We start from the raw sequence: 20,773 nt of genomic DNA on the forward strand, positions 1-20,773 counted from the left end.
TTAGTAGAAGAACATTGACAAAAACATTTAAAACTCCTGATGGGTTTTGGGGTGAATCAAACTGGAGACACTGGCTGAAAACAGAAACAACTCAAATGGAGTAGTAAAAAAGGGGAATCACTATTTACACACACACACACACACACATACACACACACACCATATACCCTAGATCTCAGATCTCAGATCTCATCAGGATCTCAAACTCTGGTAGAATTTTCTTTCAACTTTTTACTTTTACTTTCCTCTGTATTCTTCTACTAACACACTCACCATTTTTCTTTACTCATCTAAACGGAATAAATGAGTTGTTGGCTGGTTCTAGAATTCTAGACTAATTCTGGTATAGAAATGTAGGGTGACGCAACTTGGATCAAGCGGTCTCCTTTTTCAGTTATCAGGAAGGCATGAAATAGGGAAAAATACTATAGTGCCTGGTGGCAACATGGCAACCATGTGGCATGAATAATTGAGATAAGTAACAGGATCCAGCAAAAGGCTCATGGGCAGAAGTTGTTGCTGAATAGAGGAAGCAGAGCAAGTGATGGTGAGGATGGGTCTCTTTTGTGCAATTGCATCACTGTAGGCTTCCATGAAAATGTATGTCAGCAGCATTTCCATAGCAACCAACCACCATTAAGATATACATAAAAAAGGTTTAAGCCATCTTGCAGTGACTCACTATGTTAACAAACTCTCTGCTACTGTGACAAAACACCTGAGAAAATCAACTTAAAGGAAGAAAAGAAAAGTTAATTTTAGCTCAAGGCACCAGAGATTTTGATTCACAGTTGTTCAGCTCTGGTCTGGATCTTGCCATTTCTGGGTTGTGGTGAACAGAGTAAACAGTGGAAAGGTGTGATGGAGCAAATGGTGGTGGGGAAAGAAAGGAGAGAAGACAGGGTGTGCTCTTCAAGGGCAAGTCCCAGTGACCTGCCTTCTTCAACAAGACCCCACCACCTTCCAACACCTCATTAAATTATAAGCAGTTGACTTAACTCATCTGTCAGACCTTACTCCTCATACTTTAGTCGGTTGATGAAAGCCTCACCTGTGCACAAGAAGCCAAGCCCTCAAAATATAAGCATTTGGGGGACATTGACACTGCCCTGGAGTTTCTCTTGTGCAGTCTCTTGCTGTCAATCGGTGTGTGATACCTAGTGTGTCCCCTACCCCATATCAAGTGCACTTGGTGCCATCTGAGTGTTTCAAACTGTGCTTGCACTATGAGTCAGGAGAAGTTTGATTTTAAAGCTCCTCCAGAGGGTGGGGAGGTAAGTTGGGCTGAAAAAGGCAGAGGAAGAAAGGTCACCTGCTATTCCATAAATAAGACCAAGAAAACGTCTTTCCTTCCTTGATTGTCTCCACCCTGTGGGGAGCAGCAGATGTTTAGCCTGAAATAAAGAGTGTAAGATTTGCATAGGAACACACATGCTCACCAACAGGCTTGGCTCTGTGTATATTTAGTCCTTTGGAATGAGGAACTGCCCACTTTATCCACCAGGCATCCTCAGATCCAACCCACCGAGATACAGAGTAAGAGACAGAGGCTCTATGATCACAATATGCTCTCTGGCAGTTTAGGTTTTAGAAGTGCACAAATGCCCTCTCTGGAATTGCTCCAAAGCTGGCACAGCACAGCCCTACCTTCACAACAAAGGCTCTGTGAGAAGACCCTGGTGATCCAGCCCACAGTAGCTCCATGAGCACTCAGTGCTAAGCACTTTATAAACCTTAACTTATTTTATCCCCTCAATAACTTGTATAAAAATGTTGGATGTTGCATTAGTTATTTTTATCATCACTGGTCAAAATACCTAACAGATACAGCATGAGGGAAGAAGGCCTTATTTTGGCTTACAGGTTTGAGGGATTTCAGTCTATGATGGTAGGGAAGACATAGTGGACAGGCTCAGGGTGTTTAAGTGGGAGCTTAGAGCACAGTCATCACATCTTACAGTTAAGAAAACAAAGATACCCGATAAAACAGGATCAGATGAATGGGGAGGAGGTCCCCCCTATCAGTGGACTTGGAAAGGGGCACGGTGGAGATGAGGGAGGGAGGGAGACTGGGAGGGAATGAGGGATCTGGACACGGCTGGGATACAGAGTTAATAAAATGTAACTGATAAAAAAAAATAAAAAAATAATAATAAAAAAGAAAACAAAGACAAGAAGTAAGGCTGGCTTGTGTACCTCAAAGGCAGGCCCCTAGGAGCCACCCATTAGTCCCCATGTGCAAAAGTTTTCACAACCTCTCAAAACCATCCCAACAGCTTAAGCATTCAAACAATTGTGCCTGTATGGTGCAGTTCACTTTATAATAAATGTGTTTATATTCCAGATAAGAAGACTAGCCAAGGACCAGAGAAGCTAAAACTGGTTCAGAGTTCTTCAGCAAATAAGCAAGGCAGATGATAAACTTGAATGACAGACACAAAATGTCTGACTCCTAAATTCAACTGGAACTCAGTATATATTTAAAATAAAGTTTCAAATTCTTGCTCAGTCCTTTAATTCTAAAAGCATGAAGTTCCAGCTAATGGTAATGGAGTATCATTCAAAAGAAAAAAAAAAAATTCACTGATAAAGAACCTTTATAAGTCAAACCTGTAGGTAAATAAACCACAGCTCTTTTTGATGATAAATCAGGATAAAACCTTTTTTTGTATGTTTACTTCAGTCAAGTTTTAAAAATGTTTTCTGACAACTCTGCCAACCCATAAGTGGGGGCTTAGGTTTCATTTTGGTTGTATTTTTGTGAAATTAACCTATTCAAACTAGCTTCAAGGGAAGTACTAATTTATTCACTCACAGAACTAAAAAGCTAGTCTTTGGGTAGATGTCTGAGTGGGTTATGCATAATTAGAAAGAATAAAGTCCCCCACAAAAGAAAGTAAGCACATGTTTCAAAATATGAGGGAGTCTCACCAAATTTGATTTTCTTCTGTCAAATGACCCTTTGGTAGCACATATAGTAACACAGAAAGGAAAAGATGCCAGTGGCTACTAGCTGTATATTAGATCATGTCATTTATTTTTAACCTCTCAGAGTCTGAATCATGCTCATAACATGGTAGTCGAGTGTCTGTCTGAGAGGCACACTCTCTGACATTTCAGAATTAATGAAGGATTGAAACTTAATCAAATTCTAGTCTTCTCAATAAATACGGTCGGTCTTGTTTAAGAATACCTACCGTAAAGAGATGGAGCCTGGTCTGTTCTGGACATACTCTTGTCCAAAGCTGCAATCAATCACATTCACTTTGGCCTATTAAGTCTGAATTCTATTTCTTGTCCTTTCCCATAAAAAGTATGGTACAACCAAGAACTTCAAGAAACATATCTCACAATCAGAGGAAAAGAAAGACTGCGAAATGACTATGCCTTGGTCACTTACATTATTCTTTCCCTGTGGATGTGTTATTTGTTTGCAAACATCCATTCATTAGTAGTCCTGGGATTCTAGTCTCACTCTGGGAGAATTTCTTCCCATTTATGAATGTGCTTTTCGAAGCGTTGTGTACATTGCTATCTTCTTCTCTGTCCCGTGGTTCTTTGCCCTGTGTGATCCTGGGTTTCTGGGCAGGCCTGTAACTTGGATTTGGCTTCTAGACAGAGACCAGGGATTATGTTTCTCTCTGGGGCAGCTAGAGAGCTTTAGAGAGAGGCCTATGTGCTAGGCCTGGGTGTGGAAAGGTTTTCCACCGAGTGTTACAGTTTGGCTCTTTTAGCATGAGGTCACTGGGGGCAGTGGAAGCTCAGGTGTTCCAAAGCCTATAGAGACACCAAAGTGTTACAGCTCTTGGTTAAGTTGCTGTGCTAAGCGTGGCAGAGAAATGGGTGGAAGCCCATGCAAGCCCAACTGGCTGGCTTGCAGTTAAAGCACATGTCTGGCATGGTCCAGGCCCAGTGGGCAGAGGGCAGGCCCAACTGAAAGGCAGCAGGAAGGGGATGAGTGATGAATCTCAGACAGCCGTGGTAGGCGACTGATGGTAGGTATCGCTCAGTCAGCAGCATGCACCCCCTAGCACATCTACTTGAATTTAGGAATTTATAAGCCTTTGGGCAGTGGGATGAATGTCTTTGATTCACTGGGGTCAGGGAGTCAGAGAGACTTGATTTGCATGTAGTGTGGTACAGTACATTTTCCAGGCGGTAGCGTGGTCCTATCACAAGAAGGAATGGGTGAGTGGAAAATCTCCAAGTACAACTGAAGATTACTGCTTGACTAGTATCCTTAACAGAGTGGAGCATTTTTAGGATTCCCAGATGCTTGCTGGATCTGTTTTCTTATCAGGAAAGGGTCTGGCCTGTAATCTGCCCTGAGGGCTCTGTGATGCTCCTTACACAACCTGGGGTTACCCAGATCAGGGACACTTTTAGAATCCCAGGGAGAAAAGGGAGTCTGACATCATAGAGTGCAAATAAATGGCTCTCCAGAGATGTCAGTCTTCAACATTGTCCAGCAGAGCCCCTTACCTCCTTTCTCTTGCTTCGATTTTAAAAGGAGACTTAAAATCTCCATTCCACTCTCATTTCAAATACCAAATAGTATTATAGTTTTTTTATGGTGTCAGATTTACTCCAGGAAGAAGTTTGAAGTCTTAATTAAACTGAATAAACATCTCTTCAGAATACTCTTTAAATGTGAGTACCTCACGTTTGCCAACAAATAACACATTCTCAGTAAATCTTAGGGACGCCCACCCACACACTCACGCACACATGTGGTTGTGTTGAAGAACTGAGTCTGTAAATGAACAAAGCACTGTTTTTAGTTTAGGTTTTGTTCACATTTCTCAGTCAAATTGCAGATACTTTACCTGTGAGTATGTTAGCACTTTCACAAAACGTAATTTTTATTGTGTTCTTTCTAATAGAACTTACTCTCATGGGAGCTGATGGAATACTCCTCACTGCTTTGTTATAGCCAGCATTCCATTGTGTGAAGCTGTGTAGGTCTAGGAACATTTCACAGGCCGTCCTTAGTCACCTGGGACGTTTCCTGTTAGGCCCCTAATCTCAAACCCTGGCTCAGCTGTTCCAGCATAAGCTGGTGGGTGGCATGCCGAAAGCAGTTTTAACTGAGCTAAGTTGGTAGACATAAAATTAAAATTAAAAACAAATCACAAAATCCCAGGATAAACAGCTTTGATACTGTTTTTTTTTTTCCATAAAGTTCCCCCAAAAGGATGGAGACAGCAGAAAGAACAGCATATGGCAGCGACAGCCTGCTTCCAGTACAGCAGACTGTGCTCAGCAGGCAGATCGTGCAATCTGCAGTCTGATAGAATCCGACGTAGCTGTTTGTTCACCACTTAAACCCAGCATTCCGGGACCAAAGAAGTGGTAGCTTTGAGTGGAGGGAACAGCAGCCAAGAAGTCAGAAACATGACTCAAATAAGACGCTAAGTCTCTGGGAAAGCTATAGTTCCTTGAAATTATGAACCAGAAAACCAGCTTGGGATGGGGGTTGGGAGAAAAAGGGTGCATTTCAACAAATGAATGAGATTTAAAGGCTTTGGTTCCATGTCATTGAGGAAAATGATTAAGGAAAAGTCTAAGATAAACATCTGCAAGATGTTAAGCTTTTCCCAGTGTGGTAATCCCACTCACATTTTCTTCTGTTGAGATTAGAGTCCGTGAAAGCAGAACATATGGTGACTCTTCTGTGCCGTTGCATTTCCCGCCTTCATAAACACACCCAGGTCTGGCCAACTGAGCGAAATATTTTTGCATCCGATTATATTATTATTATTATTATTATTATTACTATTATTCAAGTTATATTTCTCTTTAAGCCTAGTAGCCACATTTTCATTCTGGTGATTAATACAAAAGCTAGCATCACATAAGAAAAACAAAGAGGATTCTGTCAGAGAGCCATGAATGAGGATCTGTAAGCCTTAAGCATTAGACCCATAGCTAGGTTTAGGGTTGGGGTTAGAATTAATACTCCTATTCTAAAGCCAGAGTCATTGCTCCAAATGACAGAATGTTGCAAGTTTCCTGAAAACCCCAAAGAAATAGGCTAGCAAGGGATCTTGTACAATAGGTTGAGGAGCTAAAGAAATGAAATTGAAGAACACAGGTTTGCTGAAAATACTTATGCATGTATCTTTCCCGTTATGGAAGATTGTTCACATTTGGTATCATGGACATAACCTGAGAACACAAAGGAAATTAGAAAAACTCTTTTTAAAGGAATACACACACACACACCACAAATACAACAACAATCATTTTGTGGAAATCTATACAGACTTAAGTCATGCCATTTTAAGAATGACCCACTGTAAATGTTATACCCACTCACAACAGACTTGCGCCATCTGTCGATTCACGTTTATAAGAGGAGGAGCACTCCACTGGGTGTCACTGTGATTCTCCTTACACTTGGGAATGGGACTGTGTGAGTAGGTTTCTCCATTAGCGCCCTTTGCATTTACTCTGACGAAAGGCACTTATGGGAGAAATGGTTTATTTTAGCTCACAATTCCATGTTACAGTACATCACTGTGAGAAGTAAAGGGTATAGGAACTGAGGCTTCTGGTCATCACATCCAGTCAATAGTAAAAGGAGAATGAATGTATGCATGCTCAGTGCTTGGCTAAGTTTCTCCCGACATCACCATAGACAATTTCTCATTGAGACTCTCTTCTCAGGTGGTTCTTGAGTGTGTGGAGTTGAAAGTTAAGACCAATAATCATGCTTCTCATATGATAACTCTAACTTGTCCACATGGTATAATTCAGGAAAGAGACCTTGTTCATCCTCCATTCCCCAGAAACCTTGTTTTTGGATTCTTCACTACTTATTTTAAGAGATTAAGGAATTACCTAACTTTTAATTAAGGCTTGGGATCAAATTATAAAATTGCATAAGAAAAATAGAAAATGCACATTAATGTGTGAATAACTGGTGGATGATTTTTCTCCCATACAAAAGTAGTTTGAGTAGAGATATTATTGGAAAAGAGACCTGGGTGAAAATTAGAAAGATGTTAGTTATATTATGATGTAATTTTTCTTCTGGCAACTTCCATCATTGATGCCCAGTGGGACCACTGCAGACATGGTTCATTCTAAATCTCCTTGTCTTATAATTTCATTGAAAATGTTCACAGACATGCATTTTTAACCACGATGTAATTAACGAACAATACTTTCCACACCATGCATGTGTTCCATTACCCTGAGTAGAACAATACTTACCTTAGAAGCCTTACATCATACTGACCGTGAAGATTTCATTCTTACCGGGGAACCACTGAGCATCTGATAAAATTGTGAAGGCCATCATGAACACCTCCTCACACTGAAATTTTAGAAATCTCCTTAAGCAAATGTACGTATGTGTTTGTTATGTAGAACATACCTGTTACCTTCGATGATAACCTCCTTGTGGCTGAGTGAGCTTCACTGTGTTACTGTAGTCCAAATAAGTGAAGTGCTCCATTTCTATCTGCTGACTCCAACAGGCTTCACAAAGATCTGCTCAACTTTCTCGTTTACTGTGTAATTGGTTTCCTGCACAGCATGCTATGCTTTGTTTTACATTAATATTGAGAGAACCATTGGGAGTTAAGATATACAGATTTCTCACAGCAAACCAAGCATCTTGTTTAACTGATTTGGCTCAGAAGGAAAATCCTCAGAGGGTATCTTGAAAGTCTCATGAACCATGCTCCTGTACTTCCTTACTGTCAGGGTGTATGTCTTTACAGACTCACCAGGGGCCAGTGGAGCCTGATCAGAAGCAGGTCACTGGGGTGAGGGATTCAGCTGAATACAGTTACTTTAAGAGGTGTACATTTTTTGGTTAAATGACTCAAACTGCTTAATTCCCAAATAAGTACTTTGAGAAACAGCTTCTCAAGCTTGAACTCCTTAAAAATCACAGAGCATTGCTGAATAATTTCCACTGAGCTTTTTTTTTTAAATATTTCATCAATTACACTTTATTCATTCTGCATCCCCCATAAGCCCCTCCCCCTCCCCTCCCAATCCCACCCTCCCTCCTCCCTCTGCATGCATGCCACTCCCCAAGTCCACTGATAGGGGAGGTTCTCCTCTCCTTTCTGATCCTAGTCTATCAGTTCACATCAAAAGTGGCTGCATTGTCCTCTACTATGGCCTGGTAAGGCTGCTCCCCCCCAGGGGGAGGTGATCAAAGAGCAGGCCAATCAGATTATGTCAGAGGCAGTCCCTCTTCACATTACTATGTAACCCAATTGGACTCTGAACTGCCCTGGGCTACATCTGTGCAGGGGTTCTGGGTTATCTCTATGAATAGTCCTTGGTTGGAGTATGAGTCTCTGGGAAGTTCCCTGTGTTCAAATTTTCTTGTTCTGTTGCTCTCCTTGTGGAGACCCTGTCCTCTCCAGCTCTTACTATTTCCCAGTTCTTACCTAAAATTCCATTCACTCTGCCCAACAGTTGCCCATCAGGCTCAGCATCTGCTTTGATAGTCTGTAGGGCAGAGGATGCTCAACCTCACTAGCCATTAGGGAAATGCAAATCAAAACAACCCTGAGATTTCACCTTACACCCATGAGAATGGCCAAGATCAAAAACTCAAGTGACAACACATGCTGGAGAGGTGGTGGAGAAAGGGGAACCCTTCTCCACTGCTGGTGGGAATGTAAACTTGTACAACCACTCTGGAAATCAATCTGGCGCTTTCTCAGACAACTAGGAATAGCGCTTCCTCAAGATCCAGCCATACCACTCCTGGGCATATATCCAAAAGAGGCTCAAGTACACAAAAAGGACATTTGCTCAACCATGTTTGTAGCAGCTTTATTTGTAATAGCCAGAAGCTGGAAACAACCCAGATGCCCCTCAACTGAAGAATGGATGCAGAAATTGTGGTACATCTACACAATGGAATATTACTCAGCAATGAAAAATAAGGAAATCATGAAATTTGCAGGTAAATGGTGGGATCTGGAAAGGATCATCCTGAGTGAGTTGTCCCAGAAGCAAAAAGACACACATGATATATACTCACTCATATAGATATACAACATAGGACAAACCCACTAAAACCTGTGCATCTAAAGAAACTAAGCAAGAGAGAGGACCCTAACTAAAATGTCCAATCCCCATCTGGAAAGGCAAAGAGGATGGACATCAGAAGAAAAAGAAAACAGGAAACAACCTAGGAACCTACCACAGAGGGCTTTTTTTTAATGTAACTGTGTATATTTTTATCCTTCATTCTATAATGACATAGACCATGTCTTCATAACATTTTCTTCCTAAAACCATCCTGTATTTACCAAGCTTTTAAATAGGTATAAAGATTGCCTCTGGGTTTTCTTTTGACTCACACTTTATACTTCTTACAATTGAATCCAGAGAAAAGCATCCTTGACTTAATTTGCACATAGTTTCAAGGTCTGACCAATGCTGGTTCTACCTATGAATATTTGAAACTGTCTTTTTTTTTTTTTTTTTTTTTTTTTTTAGACACAAGGTTTTACTCTGTAGCTCTGGCTATCTTGGAACTAACTGTGTAGACCAGGCTGGCCTCAAACTCAGAGGGTTCCACCTGCCTCTACCTCCTGAGTACTAAGATTAAAGGCATGTGCCATGATGCTCAGCTTCTGTCTTCTTTTTTAAAGGGAAATAAATAACAGAGTTGAGATCAAATACACTGCAAAGCCATGCTATTCTGTTATATGGTATTATGCAGACAAGCATGGCTCTGTGGTAGGGAATGCCAGCTCTTTGGGTAGAATCTGCATTTAAGAAGGATATGGCTGATTTGTTTGTGACAGTCTCTACACATAATAATTTCAAGCTGAAAAAACTCATCTGTGTAAATGTCAAGATAGCAGTGACCCAGCTCAGTTACTGATGTGAAACGCCATAATCCCCCACTCTCCACATTAATCAAAACTTTGTTTTATAGTTGACATATCAGTAAAATATAATTGACATTACCTGGCATGAACAACTTTTGATGCATATAGAAGACAGAATGCCTAGCAAATGTGACACTGTGAGCACTATTTTTCCAGCTTTAATTCAATGTGAGAATCTCTTGTGGATGAGGAAGCTGATGTGATGAACAGCAGCCCTACAGAGTACAGATGCTCTCTCTCTGGAGAAACAAGAAAGCTGGACATCATTCCCCTGTCACCTACGACAGGAATACTGTATATTGTGGCCAGAAGATAGTGAACAGAAGGGACTCAAAGAGTTTCCACTGTCGAAATGAAGGATTACCATTGATATCTTTTTACTACCTGTTGATGCCTCACTTCAGTCTCTCAGAGAGAAAAGTGGATCAGAAATGAAAATTTTACTCCTCAGTTGGCTACTTGGCTCTATTGTATTACAATCAGTTATTCTTTTAATAGCAAGAGTTGCGGTTTTTGTTTTTTTTGTTTTTTTTTTGTTTTTGTAAATGTGCTTCTTTTATGTTCTTATCCAAAACAACACCTATACTGCTTCTATTGCTGTCTAGTAAAGATGACAAATATGGAATAATCTCTTTGCTAAATGAGGACCCTGGTTACTTCAATCTGAAGCTATCACAAGTCAGCCAAAAGAAGAGCCCTACAGTCAACATCTCACTCATTGCTCATTTAGCTGTAGAAAACTTTTCTGCCAGCCCATACTGGTATGTATAAGATTACATACCTGAGAGCACAGACATGTATAGATTCGTACGTTGGTTTGTAAATCCTGGCCTGATTAAAGTTATACCTACTTGGGCCACTGGCCAGTGTACAGTTTAAAATGGGTGTTCCACCCCAGGGTACCATTAAGATCTGCTGCTTCAGTTTCATAGTAGTCAACTCTTCAGTAGTTCAGGTTCATGAAGGGAATTTGAGAATAAAGAAAGATTACTAACAATGCTTCAGTACTCTTGATAAACCTCTCAGATCCTCTTTAAAAGTGAGAACATCAGCCTTCCATGAAAGGTCTGTCCCCAACAATTCTTTCTCTGGTACTATCTCTCAGAATTCAGGAGAGTTTAGTACATGAAAGAAACAGATGAAGGAAACCAGAGAGACCCCTTTCTCAAGAAAAGAATTGCTGGAAATTCATTTTTAAGGCATTTTAAGCTAGCATTCAAAATGATTAGTTTTATTATAATACATATGCATGTTCTATTTTCTCTGTCCATGGAAATTCTAATAGAAAAACTGAGTCATTGAAGAACTTTTGGAAAATATCAGTTAAGTGGCCTGAGTCAAATACGAAAAACTTATCTGGCTTCTTCAGGAATTACGAGCTATACATACAAATCTGAAGATTCAAAGCTATGATCCATATATGCAGTTAGTGTTCAGTTATCATATTGACTTTCTGTATTCTTTTGATTATGTTCCCTAGTTATATCATAGAAAGTTTTTCTTTCTCCTTTAACTCTGGAAGATAGTTCTGCCAAGTAAAATATCTGGATTGGCATAAGTAAGAAATCCCTCATTGGTGAGACATCTCTCTAGCCCCTATTCTGTCTTCTTTGTGACCTAGTCTATTGATGAGACTTTCTTTTTTTTGAGTCTTTTTATTGGGCTGTGAAATTTTTCATTTCCATGTACAGTTAGCTTGTGTTTTCCTCAGGATTTGTCTCTTTTTTGAATTCCCTTTTCATGATCTGAATTGCTTTCATTGTTTCACTCAGTCATCGTTTGTGTGTTCTTGGACTTCAGAGGATTTTTTTTTCACTTGCCCTCTTTAAGTTCATTCAGATGTTTATTCATTTCCTCTTTAAACTTCTTGAACTCTTTGAGAGTGTTTATAATTGTTCTTGTAAATTCTGTGTTTCCATATTCATCTTGGTTGTTCTTGTTGGAGAAGAGTCTTATAGGATTAATGGGCTGTGGAGAGACATATTATCTTGGTTTTTCATATTTCTTTTGTTTTTGTGTTAGGACTTGGGCATTTAAAGCAAAGTTGTTAGTTTATTTTGGTATCAGTTACTTGCACTGAGTGGGAGTTTAGCCCTGTATTTCTGTTGGCTCCATTTTGCTGGTTTCAGGTCACTCTTCCAGATACTCAGTGTTCATTTGTCAGTGAGGCTGAAGTCATTTCAATTGACGGGACATTGTAGGACGGTCTCTGAAGTCAAAACAATTGTGTGATGCTTGAGTCAAGTCTCAAGACAGTCAAGTAGGTGGGTCCAAAGTGGTAACCCTGGGGGGGGGGGGTCATGCTTGAGCAAAGTTGTTGGGCAGGTGGTGCAGGGAGTGAGGCCAAGAGGAATTAACCACCAGCTCCCAAGAGTCCAGTTAGCTGCTTAGACTGGTTTCCAGAAAAGCAGGGTAGAGGGAAACTGGGTAAGAGGAAGTTGCTAAGGGGACATACTGGTAAATCTTACGAATGCATCTTACTGCTGGACATAAGCTTAGAGAGAAGTGAGAAGCCACACAGATGACAGTGGGTAGGGCTACAAAGACTTCCCAAGAGAATCCTCTCATTTCCGGGAGCTGGGAATGAATCTAAATAAAAGCTCACCTCCGCTCTTCATATCTGATTTTTGATCTTTTTATATTCCCAACCTCTACCACTCTAGTTAATTTGTCTTTTGAATACCCTTTAGCTAGAAGATTTTCCTATTTTCTAGATGTAAAATCTATAGTAGGAAGAACTTCAAATTGTACAAACCTGCTATCCCTCAGTTGTCTCTAACCTTTCAGTCTTCTGAAGGAAGGACATGGAAATTAATAAGTATTTTTCCATCCTAAAAAGAGTTCATATTTTTCCTGGGGAGAAAATGACTAAACATTCAGAGTTCTACAAAGATCTAAAATCTCCAAAATGTTTAAGCAGTGTTTAAGCAGCTAGCCTAGTACCATATGCTTTACATGGGTTTTGGGAGGTTTGTTTTACAGCAAGCATCAAATCCTTGGCTAGATTAAATTCTATGCCTAGCATGTAGGCTTTCAGCTCTGTAAATTCATTTCGTACTGGAAATACATGGAAAGTTCTGGCTCTGTGAAGGAGAACTATGAGTTTGGAAACTGGCTGTCTTAGTTTGCTTTCTGTTGCTATGATAAAACCCATGACCAAAGCCAGCTTGCACAGGAGAGAGTTTCTGTTTATTATACTGCCACATTATAGTACATCTAAAGAAGACATGGCAGGAGCTAAAGGCAGAAACCTGGAGGCAGGAACTGAATCAGAGACTTGGAAGACCCTGCTTGCTGGTTTGTTCTTTATTTTACTATTTAGCAACCATTCTTATACACCACAGAACCATGGCCTCTCAGATGGCATCAACCACAGTGAACTGGGCCCTCACACTTCAGTCATTAGTCAAGAAAATGTACCACAGACTTTCCTACTGGCCAATCTGATGGAGTTTTTTTTGTTTGTTTGTTTTATTTTTTTTTCTGAAGTTCCATCTTCCTAGATGACTCTAGTTTGTGCCAAGTTGATAAAACTAACCAGTGTACAAGGTTTCTGGCTGAGAGTTTGCTGTTCACTTAACTGATGACATAAGCAAGTTATTTCTTCTCCCTGAATTTCAGTTAGCTTATCTCTAAAATTGTGGAGTAGCTCTGACTGTGCTTCTTCCCTTTTCTGCTTTTTGTTTATTCTTGGAGAATTTCACGAATCCCAGCAATGTATTTTGAGCATGTCCACCCTCATGTTCTTCCAGCCAACTCTTCCTGAATCTCCCAGCACATTTTTCCTCTCCCAACTTCTTGTCTTCATTATCTTTTTAACATATAACCACTAAGTCCAGTTAGTGGCTGCCTGTATGCACCAGGGTATGGGACCACCCATAGACACATAGGCAACCTGTGGTGGGACTCGACCTCTAAAGAAAACTGACTCTCCCTCACCCAGCTGCCAACTGCCAATAGCTCTTCAAATATGGATGAGGCCTCATGAGGCCTTCCCCTGTTGGTTCTGAAATGAACTGGGTTGACCTTCTGTAGGCCTTCTAGTCTGACCTGGATACGTTTTAAGACTGGGTATTGTAGCCCACACATCACTGACTGAAAGAGATTCATCCAGTTAGCATGCTAGAGTCTGGTTTGTTAAACACATATTCAAATTCTCAAGGTCTTCTGTTACCAGGTAGGTCTGGAATCCATTGTGGCAGAAACTCTAAGGTCAAGTTTAGCTATAAATTCCTAGGTTTCCATTAAACAAACTAGATAAGCAAGAAGTGTTATTTACCAGAATGAATTTATCTTGATACTCTTTTAACCATAAGTAATTAATATCATATGCAAATAAATATATTCAAAGAGTCTCTCAGCTGGAAAATTACTAAGTATGAACACACATATACATAGTATGTGAACTATACACACACATAGTATGTGAACTATACATATATATGTATATGTTTGTGTATGTATTATATTATATAAACATATATATGTAGCCTACTTAACCCTGCTTGACTCTAGACCATGAATGAACCCAGTAAGACCATGTTTGTTAATCGAGGACAACAAAGTAAGTGAATGGAAATACATCTTATGCAGGACATATTTTACCATATGATTGAACACCTAAACAAAGAACTGCAGTTAACTAAGGAATGTTGAGAGCAAGAGAAGTAAGTCTTCCTTCATGGAAGACTCTAATTGGTTATCCACTACCCAGTTGTCAGTTCTGAAATCATGTACATACAACACTGGACAGATTCAGCAGGTCATATGTATGTGTGTGTGTGTGCGTGTGTGGTTTATTGATGCAGGGTTTCTCTGTGTAGCCTTGGCTGTCCTGGACTCACTTTGTAGACCAGGCTGGCCTTGAACTCACAGAGATTTGCCTGCCTCTGCCTTCCTGTGTGTTGGGATTACAGGTGTGCACCAGTGTACCTGGCTACCAGGTTATATCTATGCATTTATATGCTCTATTCATGTAACAATAGCAATTAGGGAGAAGGAAGCAGTAGTTTGACAGCTATCAAGGTAGGGAGCCATCACTGGGGGGGGGGGGGATGCTGGTAAAAGGGAAGAGAATAGAAGGAAATGTTGTAATGTTATTTTGATAAAAACAATAATAATAAAACTTTAAAACATTTTGCTCACTGTAGCAACTAACCTATTCTTACTTCCCTCAACTTAATCAGTGCAGCCTTACAATCTTTAGAAAATCCTTGTATTGTCTAGTACTTTATTTCCTGTTTAGCAACAGGGAGATTTTAAAGTACCTACCTTATATGATCACGAGAATAAAGAGATATAATGCCTAAGAAGACTTATCAAGGTGCTGATTACATGCTGAACTCTTAGCTGACAGTAATGCATGCTACCTTTGGTATTTTATCCTGAAGTTTCCCTCAGTCAGCAGCATCAGGAGCACCTAGTAGTGCTCTACAAACTTGCATTCTCAAACCTGCCCCAGACCTCTGCATCATAACATGTCTTCCAACGAAATCCCGTGGTGAGCCCAGACAAGGATGCCTGAGAGGCACTAATAGAGAATATTTACTTGGGATTCACACTCACATTAACCTTAAGTCAGGAACCTGGGAGTTGGGTACCTGCCCATATCCCAAGACATTAAAGCCATCATCTCTCTCATCCTTCCAGGGACATATCTAGAAAGGAAGCATCAAAACCTCCTAGGTATCATTGTTCTTTCTCTCGACCAAGCTGTAACTGAAAGAATTTTTGAAGCACATTTTCATGTCTACCACAATATCAAGAGCACCATAATTTTGTCTTGTTTTTCACATTCTTAAATATTCAGCTGTCTTATTTGTCATTGTTTGGGGAATTATTTCAAACTTATGTCTAAAATGCTTCTGATTAATGCATATTAGACAACTAAGCAGATGCAGAATGGGCTGACTGCTTTCACAAAATTAAACATTGATGAAACATGTATTTGTACAACAATAATGATGCCACATATGCATAAATAATGACAGATCTTCTTTCCTAATCATCCCAGTGTGAAAATGATGAATGAGAGACAGATTTACCAAACACTTCTGGTTCACCATGTGAATGATTTTTGAGTGTATTTGTACATGTGAATAAAATTATGATAATTTATAGCATTTATTACCACATAAAAATATAAGAAATTATAATTAGGCTAAAAAATTAATGTGGGTGATATCAGAGTATGTTTTGAGGATATGTCAAATTTTCCAGATCTTTTTTTATAAATTGTAGAAAATACAAATTATACATATCTTCTACAATACTGCAGTTTATACAGCATATGTTCTGGGATCATGAGTCATTGTAAGATATATCTTTGCATATTTGAGCTAGAAATCTATCTTGCAATTGACAGCATATTTCAGTTTTGTTGCCATATGTTATGTTTTGGAGGGAGTGAAGGGGTCTTTTTATTTCAACATAACATTTGTACTAATTATTTGTTAATTTCACATAATATACCCTGATCACACTCAATTCCCAGTCCTCTCATGTCTGCCTTCCCCCAACCCTTCGACCTCCCACTCTTTATAAAATGAGGGAAAAAACCCAAAAACTCCACACAAGTCCAATTTGTGTTTTCCATACTGGAGCCTGGTCAATCTCCCTGTGGCCAAATCCTTAAAGAAAACAAATTCTGTTATCAAGCAATGTGATCTCTAGGATTTTTTTTTCCAGAAAGAACACTTCAGTGAGTGAAACATAAGGGACAGGAAAGGCATCTCATCTATTGCCAGCAGTTAAACAAGAAGGGAGGTTGCTGAGCAGTAATGAAACTAAATCAAAGAGGATTTCACAGATATAAGCTTTCACACAGCTAAAGGAAAACAGATGAATTCAGCCTGAGATTAGGAAAGACCAGTAGGAAAATGAAAAATGAAAGGCACCAGTGAAGCAAGCATCAATATAGAAAGGACAACAGTACCTCACTGTCATCAAGGTTGAACTCCACCTGTGGTAGCCTGTGGTTGACATTCAGCTCAATGTTGTGTTCCATGGCAGACTTGAACTTGATAATGTGTGTAATGTGGATTTCAGTGTTATGTCCTGTGAGAGATAACCAACTTACCGTCCCTGTTAGGCTGACACATCAATCAGTAGAAATCCTAGAGAGTGGAACCTTTTAGAAACATCTCTCAGAAGACATTTCTCCTTCCCCACAAAATACAGTTCTTGAAATGTGTATCCTATTGAAAAGGCTTAAATGGTTGTTAAACATTCTGTTTGTTCTTTCAGGTAATATCAAGATTATCGAACAAATCTACAGTCTCACAGGTATGGCTGGCTTTTGTTTTGTATTTTTGTTTTTTGTATTTGTTTGCTATGTGGCCAAGGCTGTCCTAGAACTCAACCACTGTACTGCCTGTTTTGTTCTTACCAAGTTCTAGTAACACAATAATACTGGCCTCATAAACAAGTTTTGGTAGTGTCCATTCTGCTTCCATGTTACAGAGCATTTTTAGTAATGTTGATGTTCTGTCTTCCTTAAAAGTTTGATACATACAAAGTTTGAGCTGCCATGGGCTACATCTGTGTAGGGGTTCTAGGTTATATCCATGCATGGCCCTTGGTTGGAGTATTAGCTTCAGAAAAGACCCCTGTGCCCTGATATATTTGGTCCTTGTGGAGCTCCTGTCCTCTCCAGGTCAACTAACTCCCCTTCTTTCACATGATTCCCTGCACTCTGCCCAAGGTTTGGTTATGGGTCTCAGCATCTGCTTTGATACACTGCTAGGTATAGTCTTTCAGAGGCCCTCTGTGGTAGGCTCCTATTTCTTGTTTTCTCCTACTTCAAATGTCTATCCTATTTGTCTTTCTAAGTGAGGATTGATCATCTTACCCCAGGTCCTCCTTCTTGTTTAGCTTCTTTAAGTGTACAGATTTTAGTATGCTTATCTTATCTAGTATCCACTTATAAATGAGTATATACCATGTGTGTCTTTCTGCTTCTGGGATACCTCACTCAGGATGATCTTTTCTAGATCCCACCATTTGCCTGCAAATTCCATGATGTCTTTTTTGTTTTAATTGCTGAGTAGTATTCCACAATTTTTGTATTCATTCCTTGGTTGAGGGACACCTATGCTATTTCCAGATGCTGAGACTCATAACCAAACTTTGGGCAGAGTGCAGGGAATCATGTGAAAGAAGGAGGAGTTAATAAGACCTGGAGAGCACAGGAGCTCCGCAAGGAGAGCAACAGAACCAAAAAATCTGGGCAAAGGGGGTCTTTCCTAAGATTAATACTACAACCAAGGACTAATCATGGATATGACCTAGAACCCCTTCTCAGATGTAGCCCATGGCAGCTCAGTATGCAAATGGGTATCCTAGTAAGGGGAACAGGGACTGTCTCTTTTAAACTCAGTGGCTGGGTCTTACACCTCCCCTCTACGAGGTAGGAGCAGCCCTGCTAGGCCACAGAGGAGGACATTACAGCCAGTCCTGATGAGACCTAATAAGCTAGGGGCAGATAGAAGGGGAGGAGGGACCTCCCTTATCAGTGGACTTAGAGAGTGGCAGGGAAGAGATGGGGGAGGGAGAGTGAGATTAGGAGGGAATGAGGGAATACAAAGTGGATACAAAGTGAATAAACTGTAATTAATATAAAAATAAAATTTAATTTAAAAAGTTTGATAGAATTCAGCAGTGAATGGAGCCCTAGGGTTTTCTTGTAGGAAGGACAACATAACTCTTTTAAGCCTCATTTCTTGCTTGTATTATTTATACCTTGGAAGAGCAAATTGTCTAGGAATTTATCCATTTCTTCTAGACTTTTTTAAAAATAAATTTCTGAAGTATTTGCTATCAGTCTTTCAGATTTTATTTTAATTATTTCTAGTTTCATTAATTTAAGTTTTTTGTTTTACTTTGGTTCCTCTGGCTAAAGGTTGTCAATACTTTTACCATTTATTATTATTATTATTAATTTAATCTTTTTACAGCCTGATCCCAGCCCCTCCCTTCTCTCGTCCTTCATGTCTCCTTCCCTCATTCCCCCTTCTTTTTCTCAGAGAGGGGATTTATCTGACTTTTTTGTATCTTTTTGAGGGGCCACTGATCATTTTCACTGATCATAGTACACTTTTCAGATCTTAATCTGAAAGGCTGTGGAGATAGCTCAGAGAAGGGTAAAACACTTACACAGAATGAAGAGATTCATGGCACCCACATCAAAGCCAAACATGGCGGCATGCACCTGAAGCATCAGTGTAGAAGGTTGCCAGGAACTTGCTAACCCTCAGTTTTAGCTGTCTTTCCTTTAAAATCTCCCCTTCTGTGTATGCTAGGGTCCTCTTTAGCCACACTTGCCGTGGAAGTTTGGGGACTTGGATCCCACCTTCCGAAGACATTTTGCCTGGAGTAGCTAAGGTTCAAGGTATTTCCACGCTTGCATTACTAATATGGGAAGTAACCATAACGCTAAGATCTGTACAGGTCTGACTTGTATTTAAATATTTCCTCAGTCAAGGCTTCTCTTTGATGATTCTAGGCCACGTCGAGTTTGTAATTAAAAATACCTAATTCATTGTGAGCAGTCCCAGTGTTTGCTATCCATCTATTAACTAAGAAAGAGGAAGCTTGTATAAGAAGGAGTAACTAGCATCTACCCTGATGGAAATGCAATTTTCATCTTGATCACTGTCCTACCTTCATTTCTGTGGCTGTGATAAAATTCTATTACTTAAGGGAGAAAGAGTTTATTTTAGATCAAAATTTCAGGTTACAGTCCATAATATTTTAAATATTCTTAAGCGCTTAACTTAATTATCCACTATTTAATATATAAATTCTATAATCTAATGTGCAATGTCTAATATTCTCTTCATTATATTCTTAATTTAAAGTTGAGGAAGCCAAGACTTTTAAAGATTATGCTCCCACCACGGTTGTAGTTAGAAAGTAAGGAATCCGGGCTTCAGGGACACATGTAATTATGAACTTTGCACAATACTTTGTTTGAGAACATTTGACCAGTCATTTCTGAGTCTGAAGCAGCAATTCTAGCAGAATACCAAGAAGAACATGACTATCAAACCTCATTGCAACCTCATGAAGTAATAGTCAATGAAGTGAAGTAGCACTGTAGGAGAACTTCTTGGCAGTGTAGAAGAGGATTGCACAGAGAAGCAGGTGTTCCACAGAGATGCCCCAAAGAAAGTAACTCGTTCTATTAGTTACTTTCCTGTTGCTATGATTAAAAACACAATACCAGGACCACTTATAGAAGCAAGTTTTTTGAGCTTACAGTTCCAGAGAGATGAGAATTCCTTGTAAGAGGAGGCATGACAACAAGCAGGCATGGCGGCCAGTGTGTGAAGCTGAGCAATCACACCTTCAACCACAAACACTAAACAGAGAGAGCAAACTGGAACGAGGGCAAGACAGTGAACTTTCAAAGCTCACCCTTACTGATGCACTTCCTCCAGCAAGGCTACACCACCTCCCCAAATAAGGGCAGGAACTGGGAACCATCTAAGACCATAGGGGACATTTCTCATGTAAACGTCATACCTGTTATCCTTAGTAGAGACCAGTGACAGGTTAGGCATCTAATAATAACATGAGTTTATGTCCTGTCTATGTGATGCTTTTAGGAAAATGAATTCTGGGTATAAGTAGTCTGCCGTCTTAATCATAAGAGTCAATTGGTGAGAGACTTGCTCAAGGCACCAAAACTCCTTGACAAAGTAGAATTCTGAGACTTACATGAACTTGCAGAAGTACAAACATTTTGTAAGTTATCAGTCAGAGGATTCTATTAGAACCAATGGGGACTTCTTCAAACAGAGGAATGAATAAACTGTCAGTACCAGTGTAAACAGATCTAATTAGAGATCAGACCCAAGGTTTTTTTATTTCTTAGATAAGTTTGCCCTGTTGTGTCT

The 20,773-nt window shown here is 39.8% G+C and overlaps 1 protein-coding gene across 1 annotated transcript in view; it reads left to right on the forward strand.

Moving 5' to 3' along the window:
• The window catches only part of Kcnh8 (potassium voltage-gated channel subfamily H member 8), a 410,173-nt gene that overhangs the window by 363,598 nt on the left and 25,802 nt on the right, over window positions 1-20,773 (forward strand). The window contains exon 12 of the mRNA XM_060369655.1: window positions 17,121-17,159. Within this exon, the coding sequence (XP_060225638.1) occupies window positions 17,121-17,159 (39 nt within the window). The remainder of the gene's footprint in view (window positions 1-17,120; window positions 17,160-20,773) is intronic.

This window comes from Meriones unguiculatus, chromosome 16, assembly GCF_030254825.1.
Source record: "Meriones unguiculatus strain TT.TT164.6M chromosome 16, Bangor_MerUng_6.1, whole genome shotgun sequence".
NCBI classification, from domain to species: Eukaryota; Metazoa; Chordata; class Mammalia; order Rodentia; family Muridae; genus Meriones; species Meriones unguiculatus.